Source organism: Otolemur garnettii, unplaced genomic scaffold, assembly GCF_000181295.1.
Source record: "Otolemur garnettii isolate 467f Iridium unplaced genomic scaffold, OtoGar3 scaffold00001, whole genome shotgun sequence".
Taxonomy (NCBI): Eukaryota; Metazoa; Chordata; class Mammalia; order Primates; family Galagidae; genus Otolemur; species Otolemur garnettii.
The window spans coordinates 8,272,539-8,286,578 of NW_003852396.1; the positions used below are offsets into that span (position 1 = coordinate 8,272,539).

The 14,040-nt window shown below is 37.2% G+C and overlaps 1 protein-coding gene across 1 annotated transcript in view; it reads left to right on the forward strand.

Annotated features, from left to right (window-relative positions):
* Nucleotides 1–11,587, forward strand: part of DYNC2H1 (dynein cytoplasmic 2 heavy chain 1) — a 267,699-nt gene extending 256,112 nt beyond the window's left edge. Inside the window, exons 88-89 of the mRNA XM_023511235.1 lie at nucleotides 2,976–3,092; nucleotides 11,353–11,587. Coding sequence (XP_023367003.1) covers nucleotides 2,976–3,092; nucleotides 11,353–11,511 — 276 coding nt within the window. The 3' untranslated portion in view covers nucleotides 11,512–11,587. The remainder of the gene's footprint in view (nucleotides 1–2,975; nucleotides 3,093–11,352) is intronic.
* The last annotated feature ends 2,453 nt before the right edge of the window (nucleotides 11,588–14,040 follow it).

Sequence of the window (14,040 nt, forward strand, 5' to 3'; positions counted from 1 at the left end):
TCTCACTTAAAGCTAACGGAATCAGAAAGGTGGTCTTTGGCGGCTGTGAATGACACAGTGCAGTGGTAGCATTGTTATTCACTTGCAGGAGTATAAAACACAAGGGAAGCCAGTTTCACTGTTTTGAGGTGCATTCATATCCCCAGAAGTACATTGTCCCTAGTCTTACAACATGGAAATAAAGTTACACACACACAGAAAGGTAGAAGCTTATCTCATTATGTTTTGTAGATAGGGGAAAAGTAGACTGACAGGCAGTAAAACAAGATTCTAGTCTTAGTTTTCAAAAAAAGAGCCACGTGAGCTTTTTAAACAATTAATGGAAAAGTCTGAGTCTTGGCTCTCAGTTATAAATGGATATAAATAGGACAGATGTGGTGGCTCACCCCTGTAATCCTCGCACTCTGGGAGGCCAAGGCAGGTTGATCACTTGAGCTCAGGAGTTTGAGGTTGCTGTGAGCTATAATGCCATGGCACTCTAGTCACCAGAATAAGACTCTGTCTCAGAAAAACAAAAATAAATAAATAAATGGATTTAAATAATAACTTCCTCTCCACATTTATTATGAGGATCTCTAATGTATATACATATATATATTCAGATTATATATGATTAGTTTTCATTGATTCACTATTTCTTAATTTGAAATGAAAGGTTTTTTTTTTAGAGACAGAGTCTCATTTTGTCACCCTCAGTAGAGTGCTATGGCGTCGCAGCTCACAGCAACCTCCAGTTCTTGGACTTAGGTGATTCTCTTGCCTCAACCTCCCGATCTGGGATCACAGGCACCTGCCACAATGCCCTGCCATTTTTTGTTGCACTTTGGCTGGGGCCAGGTTTGAATCCGTCACCCTCAGTATATGGGGCCAACGCCCTACTCACTGAGCCACAGGTGCCACCCGAAATGAAAGTATTTTTAATATAAAGTTCTCTATATCCAGTAAAGCAGAATTCTTTCATACTTTCATATGGGATTCATTAAAAGTATGCTATTGTTAAAAACTACAATATTCACTGATAAATATACAGTAACATAAATAAGTTTGGTGTAATTACCAGAAAATAATTGTCATTTTTATTAGACATAAATTTTCACATATATTTAAAGTTTTAATTTTAAAAGCCATCCTTACACATAAGATTTAAGGTAATCCAACAGAATTTTTTCTTTCTTTGTTCTCGGTGAACTATAAAAGCACAATTTCTAACTTATTTGCACTTTCCAGAAATATTAGGGAAAATGTCTTTGTAAGCCCCTCACTGTTAGCATTTGGCAAAGTCATTAAGCTAAATGGTTCATTTAGACTCTTTATAATTGCATTTTTCAACAAAAAATATTGTTTCAATAGGGGACTTTGGATTTAAATTATACTGTCACTCTAGTATTTAGTTTTAATCTTTCTCACCCTAGACTGAATTAAACCATTGAGGCTGTAGTTTTCTAAACCAATCAATATCTTAAACCCCCTAGACCTACTTAAGAGAACATGTGTATATTAATTATTTTCAGATCCTGAATATAACTCTCTAAAATTTCCTCACTACCATTAATGATTGATTTTAATATTTTTTAAGCAGTTGTGGAACTTAGTACTAGAATATCTGTAAATCACCTCCCTCTCAGCCTGCATCTTAGATCTTCTCCACGGCTGTGAGAGGATTGTCCCAGCAACATTTCAAGTACTCAGTAGCCACACATGGCTGGTGAGAAGAACCATATTAGACAGCTCTAGAACAATGTAAATGTCCTTTAGTCTTCAAGGTTTTGTTGATGTTTAGTATTTGCTATCATTAAACACTTCTAACAATATGGGAGCAAGATTAATAAAATGAATCTATATATTTCTCCTTTTTCTCTGTATTATCTTTGCTAAAGTACATTTCGGGCTTGGGTCTGAATGTATTCCTTTAAAGAATCAGTACTTTCTTAAATATAATTTATAATCACAAGTACCAACATTAATAGTTCCTTAATCATTTAATATCAATTTAAACCCAAAACCTATTGAAGATTGGTTTTATATTAAGATTTATATAACTTATTATGTGACTATATTTAAATGCTGGGGAAATCTCTCCACTGTTTCAGAACCAAACAAGACTCACTGGTGTGTGAATTGGTGTTCATTAGCCTGTGAAAGGAACGGGCTAGAGAGAAGGTAGCAATGTTTACTTTGCATTTTTGAAGCAGCCTGTCAGAAGATCTATGAATGCAAGATAGTCAGGGTACTAACACTGGAGAAAATAAACAAATGAATACTTTGCAAGAAGAGATATGAAGCGAATATTACCAAAGCACTGTACTTTCATCTTCAAAATTTCTTAAATTTACACTAAAGTTACCTTAGAGAAAGATGTTAATTCTCTTTTTTTCCTTTTCTTTCAGCCCTACATTGCATGTCAGGAGCTTTTCATTAAATTTTCTAAACTTTGTTCTATTCTTTAAAAGATGTCAGAATTCTAAGCATAGTACTGTTTCCTCTTTAATTAGGCATTTCTTCCCTCCCTTTTGGAGAAAGAATAACTTTTTGGCTTGAAGCACTGTATTTCTATTTATCTAGTGTCAAGACACCTACAGTTATACAACTGATGACATTAATAATTATTTCTAAAAATATTTGCTTACAAACAAGAATTCCATCTAAAAGAAGTTTACAGTGACCAGAACAGTAGACTGGGGGTGGGGGAATGTCTTACCTTCTTTACTCTAAAAATTGCATAATCCTTGGGCAGCACCTATGGCTCAAAGGGGTAGGTTGCCAGCCCCATATGCCAGAGGTGGCACGTTCAAACCCAGCCCCAGCCAAAAACTGCAATAAATAAATAAATAAATAAAATAGCATAATCCTTTGTTGTCATTGGAATACTTAGGCACAATGGAGAGTGTTGCTTTTATTCTGAAGATACAATACAGTCACTTGTGACATCTCAGACATTAATGCTTGTTCTAACGGTTTGTGTGTTTCCATGGCAGATCAGTGGTTTATTACTGGAAGGATGTAGTTTTGATGGAAACCGACTTTCCGAAAATCAGCACGATTCGCCTAGTGTGTCATCAGTTCTTCCTTGTTTTATGGGCTGGATTCAACAGGTAATACATTTTTAACAGGCACAGACTTATATGTCTTCAATTATTAATTAGATTATATCTTTTCTTTTGTTTTATTGTTGGGGATTCATTGAGGGTACGCAGATCCAGGTTACATTGTTTACTTTTATTAGATGAGGACCCACATACAATTGTATCCCACCCCAAAAAGATTATATCTTTTCAATAAGATATTTTTGGCTAATGTATTTTTGTTTTCTGATCTCACCTGCATTTGAACAAATCTACTGCCAAAATACTTTATCCTTTCGAATTTTTTAAGATGTATAGTTTTAAAACTTTCATTTTGTTATGGAAAGAATAACACAGTTTTAGTTTCTAAAGAATTTATAGCCTGGTTAGGAAAAAGGTTTTGATGATAGTAAGAACTGGCATATGTTGTGCTCCTCTTATTTTCAGCAATGTATTCTAAATGCCTTATATTCTTTATCTCAAATACTCCGCAGAGCAGTTGTTCAAGGAATATATTAGTATTCCCACTTAAAACATGAGGACACATGCTCACACAAGTTAGATGACTGCGCAGTCCTACGTGCCTGGCCTTACACTACATACTGCACCACGCTGCTGCTGCTGGTGAGCAGATGAAGAAGATAATCCTGACAAAGACTTGTTGGGTTGACTTTTCCCATTCAAAACCTTCAATTATTGAAATGTTTTTCAATATTCAAAAGAATTTCAATAATTGAACTTGAAGCATATTTGCCTTTAAAATAGGACAGATGAAACACATAACTTTAATAAAATTTAAGAATATAAGTATAAGTACATGTGAATAAACTTTAAAGGTTTTGATCCTATATCTAATGAGCAATGAAACTACTTCATGTATTGTTCACTATAAGAAAATTTGCTTTACAAAATAAAAGCATCAGAATATATGTGGAAAAAAAAACTGGTCAGGCATGGTGGCTCACACCTGTAAACCTAGCACTCAGGGAGGCCAAGGAGGGGGGATTGCTTAAGCTCAGGAGTTCAAGACCATCTTGAACAAGAATGAGACCCCCATCTCTATTAAAAATAGAAATACTAGCCAGGTGTAATGGCTGGCATTTCTAGTCCCAGCTACTTGGGAGTCTTGAGTCAAGACAATCACTTGAGCCCAAGAGTTTGAGGTTGCTGTGAGTTATGATAACACCATGATACTCTACCCATGGCAACAGAGTAAAACTCTATCTAAAAAAAAAACAAACAAAAAGCAGGTGGCACCTGTGGCTCAGTGAGTAGAGCACCTGCCCCATATACCAAGCGTAGCGAGTATGAGCCCGGCCCAGCCAAACTGCAACAGAAAAATAGCCGGCCCCCAGCTACTCCAGAGGCTGAGGCAAGAGAGCTAGAGGTTGCTGTGAGCTGTGACGCCACTGCACTCTACCAAGGGTGACAAAGTAAGACTCTGTCTCTAAAAAAAAAAAACCTAATAGACCAGGCACAGTGGCTCGCACCTGGTAATCCTTGCACTTGGGAGGCCAAGGCAGAAGGGTCACTTGAGGGCAGGAGTTCAAGACCAGTCTGGGCAACAGAGAGTGACTCTTTCTCCACAAAAGAGTAAAAATAAAAAAAAATTAGTCAGACATTGCTACTCACACCTGCAGTCCCAGCTACTAAGGAGCCTAAGGTGGAAAGATGGTTTGAGCCCAGGAGTCTGAGGTTGTGAGTTACAATCACCATTGTACTTCAGCCTGGATGACAGAGCAAAACTTGTCTCTAAAATAAATAAATAAATCTAAGAAAGTTGTAACAATAAGTAGCAAGTATTGCTCAGAGATCTCCGAGCGTATCCTCTACCCTAAGGAACATACGTCGCTATGAAACTTCCTTTTGTCCCCCAAAAGCTTCATTTTCTCTAAAATCCGATTGATTGTCACAACTATCATATGAAAGAGGTTGAAACCATCTTTGTCTTGCTTCAGTCTTGCTATTATGAATTATAATCTTGCAATTACAAGAAATTTTTATCGAAGTTGGTACACATATTTGTTCTGAGGTGTGTGAACCAAATTAAAAGCTATATACAAAAGTTAAGGTTAGAATTTTCCAGTGGTTGTAAATGTGTTCTTTATGATAACAGATAAATTCTAATAAATACAAATTGTGAGATGGACTAACTATCTGGAAAATAGAATTAAGTTCATCTGATGCTTTGATGAGGGGGTAAAAAGAATAGGATTAGTATAAATTGATTTACTTAAGGACAAATCCCAGCACCAAACATAGAGCATGGGGAGTAACCGTCTAAGAATAAATACAGAAGAAAATGACCGAGAGCAATGCCCATACAACTGGGCACACATTGAACTCAAAGCGGGATGCAGTGCCATGTGGACAAAGCCAATCTGTTCCTGGGTTGTATGAAAAGCAGTGTGATTTCACAGGGCCAGGAATTGATACCTTTGCAATATTTTACTTCAAGTATCATTTCTATCCAGTTTCATCATACTTTAAAAGACTCAGGCGTAGAAAAGCTAAAAATAATTTGAAAAATAGTTCATGTAAAGAGAGGCAAATGAATTGTCCATTTAGCCTATGAAAGACATGACTGAAAACAACCTAAGGATACAGGGAGGAGGGAGGGAGAGGGATTCGAGGGTTCACTTCTGTGGTTCATCTTACAAGGGTACAAGTGAATCTTTCTATGAGTAGAATATGAATGTTTTAACACAATAACTAAGAAAGTTACATGAAGGCTATGTACCCCCAAAGTGCATCAATGTACACAGTTACCATTCAATTAAAAAAGAAAAGAAAGACATGACTGAAAACTAGTATGAATCTTTACTATTTTTACATAGGGGATTCTCCCCTGGGCTTTTGTACTTCTTTGTGATATAGAGCGGGGGGGATTTATGTTGGCACTCCCACACCGCTGTTCCCTCCCTCCCTTTACAGTGAGCTTCCATTTTCCCCATAATCCTACTGCTTTCAGAATCTCTCTCCTATATCACATAAGAAGGAGGGAATTTGAGACACACTAGGTGTTTCAGAACACACAGTTTTGGAGGGCAGCAGACCTAAATTCCAGTCCCAGCTCCCAAGCTTATGAGCTAGATGATTTAGGCAGGGTACTTAACCTCATTTGAAAATTATGACAATGAGGTTTCTGTGGGTCCGTGCTAAAGATGAAACGTGTCCTTCCTTGTGTAAAGTACTTCCAGCATCGTGCCTCACATACGGTAAGCCTAATTTATCCTGTTGTTAATATATTAAGATGTTTTTATAATAGTATGATAATTATCTTACTTCATACAGTGCTTTATAGTTTAGGAGACGTTAAAAACATATAGAGGGCAAGGCAGATTGAGGGGCAGCATATGTGCATGCATGCAGTCTGCCAGAACTCAGGTTACTCTGGGAACGGCAAGTATAGCACCCCTGGAGAGCATGGTTTACCTGGGAAACGGGGGGGGGGGGTGTATAGCCGGAGGAGAAGGCCAGCACCAAGTGTGATGGGCCAAGTAGCCAGGCCACGGAGTTCAGACACCTAATGGTCAGTGGAAAGCCACTGAGATTCCAGACCAGGAGTGAGTAAGATCAGATCTGTAGTTTTAGAATGGTTTAAAGTGAGAGGGTGGATAATAGATTGCACAGGTAAAATACCGTTATACTTACCTTTTATAGAAATCTTGTGAGTTTGGTAGAACAGGTTCTCAGTTTTGCTAATGAAGGAATAAAATCAGTAAGTGACTTGAGTTTCGCAGTGGTAGCACTAGTGTTTCAACAATAATCAGCATTTATTTGAGCTCATGGTGTAACTAGCGCTGTGCAAGTTGTTTAAAATACAGATATTTAAGCCTTGCAGAAATTTTTGAAATGGGGATTGTAATCTTCATTTTAAACTAAGAAATCTGAGGGCGTAAGAGACTATTTAATTTGCCCAAGATTACATAATAGGTAGCAACTAAGATTTAAAGAAACTCTTCCCTCCAAACTCTTCCCTTTTAAATTCTTCTGAGTGTAAAATCAAAAGAAATGCCATCAGTTAATATGAGAGTGACTTTTCCCATTTATTCCTGTATACCTACTTTGTTGCAGAAAGTCCAGAATTCTTTAATAAGCTTGGATGAAATAACACAGTTCAGAACTTTGGCGACTCAACTTTTATAGGCCAGAAGGAGATTTTTTTCACAAATGATTTCCACAGTATTATCTGACACCCAACAACCCCAGTAGCTTCATCCCAGCAAACCTTATCTTTGCACAACATCGTTTTACAGTAGATGGCACCTTTGTTTTTCACAGAACATTTTAAGTTACAGAAGATTGAAGAGCTTCTTTGACATTGTTTTGATACGTGACTATGCTTCAAATGACATGAGCAACACATTCTAAGACTTTTATTGGAGGAGCAGGAGGATGCTCTAACACCACCTCTGTTTTTAATGCAGCGTACTTTGCAAGTAACAAAATGGGAAGGATGAATTTAAGGAAAATTGAAAAGAAGTAAAGTGTTGGTTAACTATCAACCTAGTGTTTCTGTTTACCACTGTGTGCACTGTAAATAAGAATAATCAACACTCTAGGTGCAAACAAATATGTCCCTTTATTCTCCAAAGTGTTAACTTTTTCCAAAGCGTTTCTCAGCGCATTTCTATACAACATTATTCCAGGATAATTCTCTGTGAAAAATTATTCAAACCCAATTAATAAGCACAGTATTCCCTCCCTTTAGAAATTCTTATATTAAAAGCTCTGAAAAGTCCCCAAAGTTCTCACACAACCTTCTCATGTACCTACAACCTACCCTCCATCAGGATTTTGTACTGCACGTGAGATTTGGGGAATATCGCTTTGTGACATCTCAGTTGCAGGTGATGCCCTGTTCTGGGTTCCCCAGGAAGTTAATCGGCCTTTGTTCTGTCCTTCCAGTCAAAGTGCTCCTTAGGGTTTATCAGGCCCACAGCAACATTGTAGTTCTGGGCCAGCCTGATCCCCAAGGACTCAGACATTCCAAAACAACAGTTGACAATTCAACTTCAGAAAAATTGTATTCCCAGGAAAATATAACTATAAAAGGTTTCCACGAGCCTCTCTGGAAAACAGTATTATTTTATATTACTTTTTATACATATTAAAATGTTAACATCTTTTATATCAGAAGATATATATTGAATGCTCTGTCTTATATACACTATGGTTTAAAAATAATAAATATTTAACTAATATCTTTTCTGTGAATTTTTGTCCTCAAGGACTTACTGTGAAAGTAATGCTGTTCACATTACATTATTGAAAAATATAAGAGGGCTAGATGCCTGTGGCTCAGCAGCGAGGGCAACAGCCACATGCACTGGAGCTGGCAGGTTTGAATCTAGCCAGGGCCTGCCAAACATTGCAACGACAACTGCAACCAAAAAATGGCTGGGTGTTGGGGCAGGGGCCGGTGGTCCCAACTGCTTGGGAGACTGAGGCAAGAGAATCACTTAGGCCCAGGAATTGGAGGTTGCTGTGTGCTATGATGTTACAGCACTCTACAGGGCAACAGAGTAAGACTCTGTCTCACAAAAAAAGAAAAAGAAAAATATAAGGAAAGTATATCTTTTCCAAAATACATTCTGAAAGATTGCTAGACATTCTTGATAAAACAAAGTCTTCAAAATATGTATTCATTTGTAGCAAGTTGTTTTGTTACCTGTTTTGAGATATTTTTTCCAGAGGCGCATTACTAAATTATGCCACTTACAAATGCATTAAAACTCTGATTTCCTAACATCTCCCTTTCATTGACTTGATTCACATACATTCAGAAAGCCCCAATGCATGTAGCCAGTGCCCTAACCACTGAGCTATGGGCGCCAAGCCAAGAATTGTCTTCTTTGAAATATTAGTGTACTATTTGCTATTTGTAGAATATGTGTGCTCTTAGGCTGCTTTGCAAAGCATATGAAAAGTTAATTTTCTTGGCTTGGCACATGTGGCTCAAGTAGCTAAGGCCCCAAGCCACATACACCTGAGCTGGTGGATTCGAATCCAGCCTGGGCCCACCAAATAACAGTGACGGCTGCAACCAAAAAATAGCCGGGCGTTGTGGCGGGCGTCTGTGGTCCCAGCTACTTGGGAGGCTGAGGCAGGAGAATCACTTGAGCCCAGGAGTTGGAGGTTGTTGTGAGCTGTGACGCCACAGCACTCTACCCAAGGCGACAGCTTGAGGCTCTGTCTCAAAAAAAAAAAAAAGTTAATTTTCTTGTGAGACATTCGGGCTTTTTACATAATTTTTTCTACAAAAATTTAATTAGCTCAAATAAGTATAAAATTTCAGATTTTAGGCTCATTATTGATTGAACTGAGATAATTTAACCAGTTTCTCTTTTAATAGTGGTATGGTATATGAACACATTAATCACTTTAATCATAATTTAAAATTTTAATTACACAAAAGTCTGTTTACATGTAACATAATATGAATTATTTGTAAGTTGACAACCTGTAAGAAAGCAGTCAACATAAGGAACTAGGCTCACTGTACCGATACATACATGGTGTAGGTCTGGTCTGTGAAAATCAGGCGAGCTTGAGTGATCAGTGTAGCCAGTTGGGCAACTATGGAGTTTAATCTACTGTACCTCCTTTATTGCATGGATTGAACACAATGTATATGTTAATAGCTATTAATAATATTTAAGTTTCATCCAAACATTTCAGTCCAGCAGGGTCTTATGCTATGCCTGTTAAACATGTTAGAGAGAGAATTGGGTCACAAAAATGTAATTTAGTGAAGCAGTATTCATGGAACTTCTGTATGCACAAAGCATTATGCAATAGTGAGAATCCCAAAAGTACTTAGTGCTATTTCTAACTTGACCATTTATTTATTGGTAACTTAAGAGCAGGTCCCCATTTAAAGTTTTTTACAGAAGTACTAACATTTACCACTTACGAGATTTTTGAGAGGCAGTGAATCGAGTATCAAGAAGCTGCCGTGGTACTGTGCTTAAAACAAAGAAGCGGCCGGTGTGTGGCTCACGGCGCTAAGCCCAGCACTCTGGGAGGCAGAGGCAAGTGGATCCCTTGAGCTCAGGAGTTTGAGACCAGCCTGAGCAAAAGCAAGGTCCCCCGTCTCTACTAATAGAAAAACTGAGGCAAGAGGATCACTTGAGACCAAGTTGGAGGTTGCTGTGAGCTGTGACACCACGGCACACTACCCAGGGCTACAGCTTGAGACTCTCTCAAAATAAATAAACAAAAAAACAAACAAAAGTCTACAGCTAAGAGCAGATATGGAAGGATTTGGGAAATATACATAAAAACCAGTGAATTGTGAATGAATTTTCAAAGAATCACTATTGCATTACTGTGAAGTTTCTAATTTAAAGAGACATTTTCTTCAATTAAAATAGATTGAGAAAATCTCCTGACCAGAAAGGAATAGCATTGTGAAACGTTTAACACGCAGTGTGCTGTTTCTATTTCATTGTTCATCATAGAACTAATGAAAAGCAAAACAAATGTCAGGTGGCAGAAAAAAGATAATTTAAGACCTGTCCTGGGATTAAAAATAGGCACTCCTGGGTCACTTCATTTCAACACATAGGTAATGTTTGTTTGCCCTTTGCTAAAGAATTTAGAAGCAACACCAGAAAAATGCCAAAAATTAGTCAAAGGAGTTATGACAATGACAGTAATTTCTGAATCCTGAAGCTTTGCCATTTAAGTAGAATTGTACAAGAGGTAAGAGATTAGTCAGTGACAACAGCTGAAAATCCCCTTTACTCCAAATCCTACATTCTGAGAGCCAAGTCAGGATTCAGCTTCCCCATGACTTCTTATTTGATTAACATAACCCAGAGTAGTATTTTTTTTTTTGGACTTTTTAAAGTATATGTTTTTCTCAAAATGAAATGAATCGCTGAGGAACTTACAGGATTATCAATGCAAACAAAAAGATTCAGGACAGATTTTTACCTATTTGGGGAATTCATTATATGAAAATCAGATTAAGATTTAAGAATGTTAGGAATGAATCATTTTTCAAAGGGACTTGCTGATATATATCAAGGACCAGAATAGTCAGAGCAGTAGTTTCAGAGATCAAGATACTGCCAGCTAGACACAGGTAGTATGTCCCTCCACAGAGACGAATCAGAATAGTAAGCAGATTCTCACATTTTAAGCAGATAATCTACGATTCAACTGAGCTGAATTTGGGCTCGTATCCCAACAGGGAGGTTTTGTGTTTGGTTCTTTGGTTATCTAATAATATGTTCATTATAGTATATTGCTATATTTTAAATCAATTTTTTTCAATCAGGGTGCATATGGCCCGTATTCACCTGATGAATGCATCTCCTTGCCTGTTTACACAAGTGCTGAAAGGGATCGTGTGGTAACCAATGTCAACGTTCCGTGCGGGGGCAACCAAGACCAGTGGATTCAGTGTGGAGCAGCTCTGTTCCTAAAAAATCAGTAGGAGCTCAGGACAACAAAGGCTGTCACAGCAGAACCAAACCTTTATTGCTTAAGCTTTAAATAAAATGTAATATGTGTTCAGTCTACGGTTGAAATGTTTAAAACATTACCATATAGTTACCCTGTTATTGATTTCATTGGATTTCGAATATAGAATAACTGTGTATCTTTTGTATAACTTAATGGAGTTAATGTTCAAATATATCTTTGATAATATTAAGTGTTTCTGTGGGGAAGTTCACTTTTCAGTGGCTGAAAAATGATTTTTAGGTAAGAGGTTTAAATGGTGTATTAATAATAAATATTTTGACTATCATTTTTGCATCATAATTAGTAAAATATGAGAAAATTAATAATTTCTTTAGTCTTCCCATAGTTTTAAATATAAGCACTCTTTCCAAATACTGAAGAATGCATATTTTAGTTATAATTAATGAATAATAAATAATCCATTATTAATATAATGTGATTATTACATAATTACAAATTATATTTATACTAATATCCTAATCAATAGAGGAATAATTTAGACAAGACAATAGAAGCATAAATTCTGATAAAAAAATTCATCTTTTTTGTATTTTTTTATTCTTTATGAGAGTTATTTCAGCTCTATAAGGAAACAGCATGGACATGGAAATGAGCAGTAGTCGAAAATTACTCTGAAAACATAAAATTGAATAGTTTGTTAGGGCTTTGAATACCATACAAAAATTTAGAGTTTTTTAAAATAAGCAATTAGAAAACAAAAGATTTAAGAGAGTGGTAGCATCCTAAAATAGTAATTTTTTAACTAATTAAATCTATTGTATAGATTTAAAGTCTTAAATACTTCTCCCTTTTTAGTTATTAGGACTACTTGTACTCTAAAGTTTATAAAATACTTTTACAAAGACTATCTTTTAATTTTCTAAATTCTAAGTAGATATTATTCTCATTTCACAAATGAGGAAATTGAGTCCTAGAAGTTACATGACTTGCCCAAGACCATCCATACAATATTTTTAGATTTTGTTTTACTTCATTGGTTAAGGCAGGCTACACAGAAACGGATTGCCTCCAAATTTCGGTGTCTTAATTCATACAAAGTGTCTTGCTCAAGTAACAGTCCAGGTGGGTATTTAGTTTTATGGCCAGTTCTCCTTCACAGGAGACGGAGGAATTGCAGGAATGGAGACTGCTCTAAGTCCTGCCGCCTGAAGCAGACGGCCTCTAAAGTGGGCTTTGACATCTCCATCAGCGAGAAAGGGCTAAGTGCTGAGGACTACGTGTAGGTTTCTGTGGTGTGGGCCGTGTCTGCAAATGCCACATACTATGTTTATATTCCATTAGTGAGAACTTCATTACACAGTTATGCCTAATTTCTAGTGTAGCTGGCAACGTAGTCAGCTGGCTGCTCAAAGAAGGGGTGTGCGGAGGAGCTACATCTCTGCCACGTTCCCATCCAGTTAAAAATCCGAATCTATTAAAGGAAAGCATTCAGTATAATGGCATTAAATTACTTAAAAAGAGTAAAGAAGCATAGGTCTTTTTTTTTTCTTGAGACAGAGTCTCACTATGTCGTCCTGGGTAGAGTGCCGTGGTGTCACAGCTCACAGGAACCTCAAACTCTTGGGCTTGCCTCAACCTCCCAATTACCTGGGACTATAGGCACCCGCCACAACGCCCGGCTATTTTTTTTTTTTTTTTGCATTTGTTTAGCTGGCCCCAGGCTGGGTTTGAACCTGCCAGCCTCACTGTATGTGCCTGGTGCCATGACCACTGTGCTACGGGCACTGAGCCAAGCTTAGGTCTTTAATTGATCTTCTGATTCCAAACTTTGTGCTTGTGAATTTTAGCACTTAGGTTCAGCAAGATAACTTAAGTCTGATACTGGCCAAATTCTAAGAATGCGAACACAAAGTTTCTGCTCTTGAGAGATTTAAGAGCTGCTAAGACAGTGAAATAGGTAATGACAGTCTGTTCACTATAAATTCTTTTATCTGATATGAATATTGCTATATCAGCTTTTCTTATCGGTTAGTATATGTTTTTAAAGTTGGGAAATAATACATAAAAAGAAAATATACATAGAAAAGTTTTAATACATTGAAATAATTATATGGCACAGTAACAAAGGGCTGTGTGATGCAGTGACTAATTCTACTTATTGTATGTATAATTTAATCAAAGATTATCAACCAGGTAAGTTTTTTCTTTTTCTTTCTTACTTATTTGTTAAGGCACAAGCAGTTTTATTAAAGTGAGGAAAGAAAGAAAGAGAGGCTGCCCCATAGAGCAAGTTCGAGGTCTCAGAGCAACAGCAGCACTCTGAGTTTCTGGGATCGTATTTTATACCTTCTGTTTAATTTAGGTTAAGCAGAGGGAGGGCTGTTCATTCATGAGCTTTCTAGGAAAGGGGTGGGGAGTTCCCAGAACCAAGGCCGGCAGCTTGTAGGGTTGTCACGGCGGCGCGTGTACACTGTCCTGCTGCTAGTTTCTTACTTTGCGGCTGCATTATCAGCAGGGTCTGATGAGTAGGGGTTGTGTC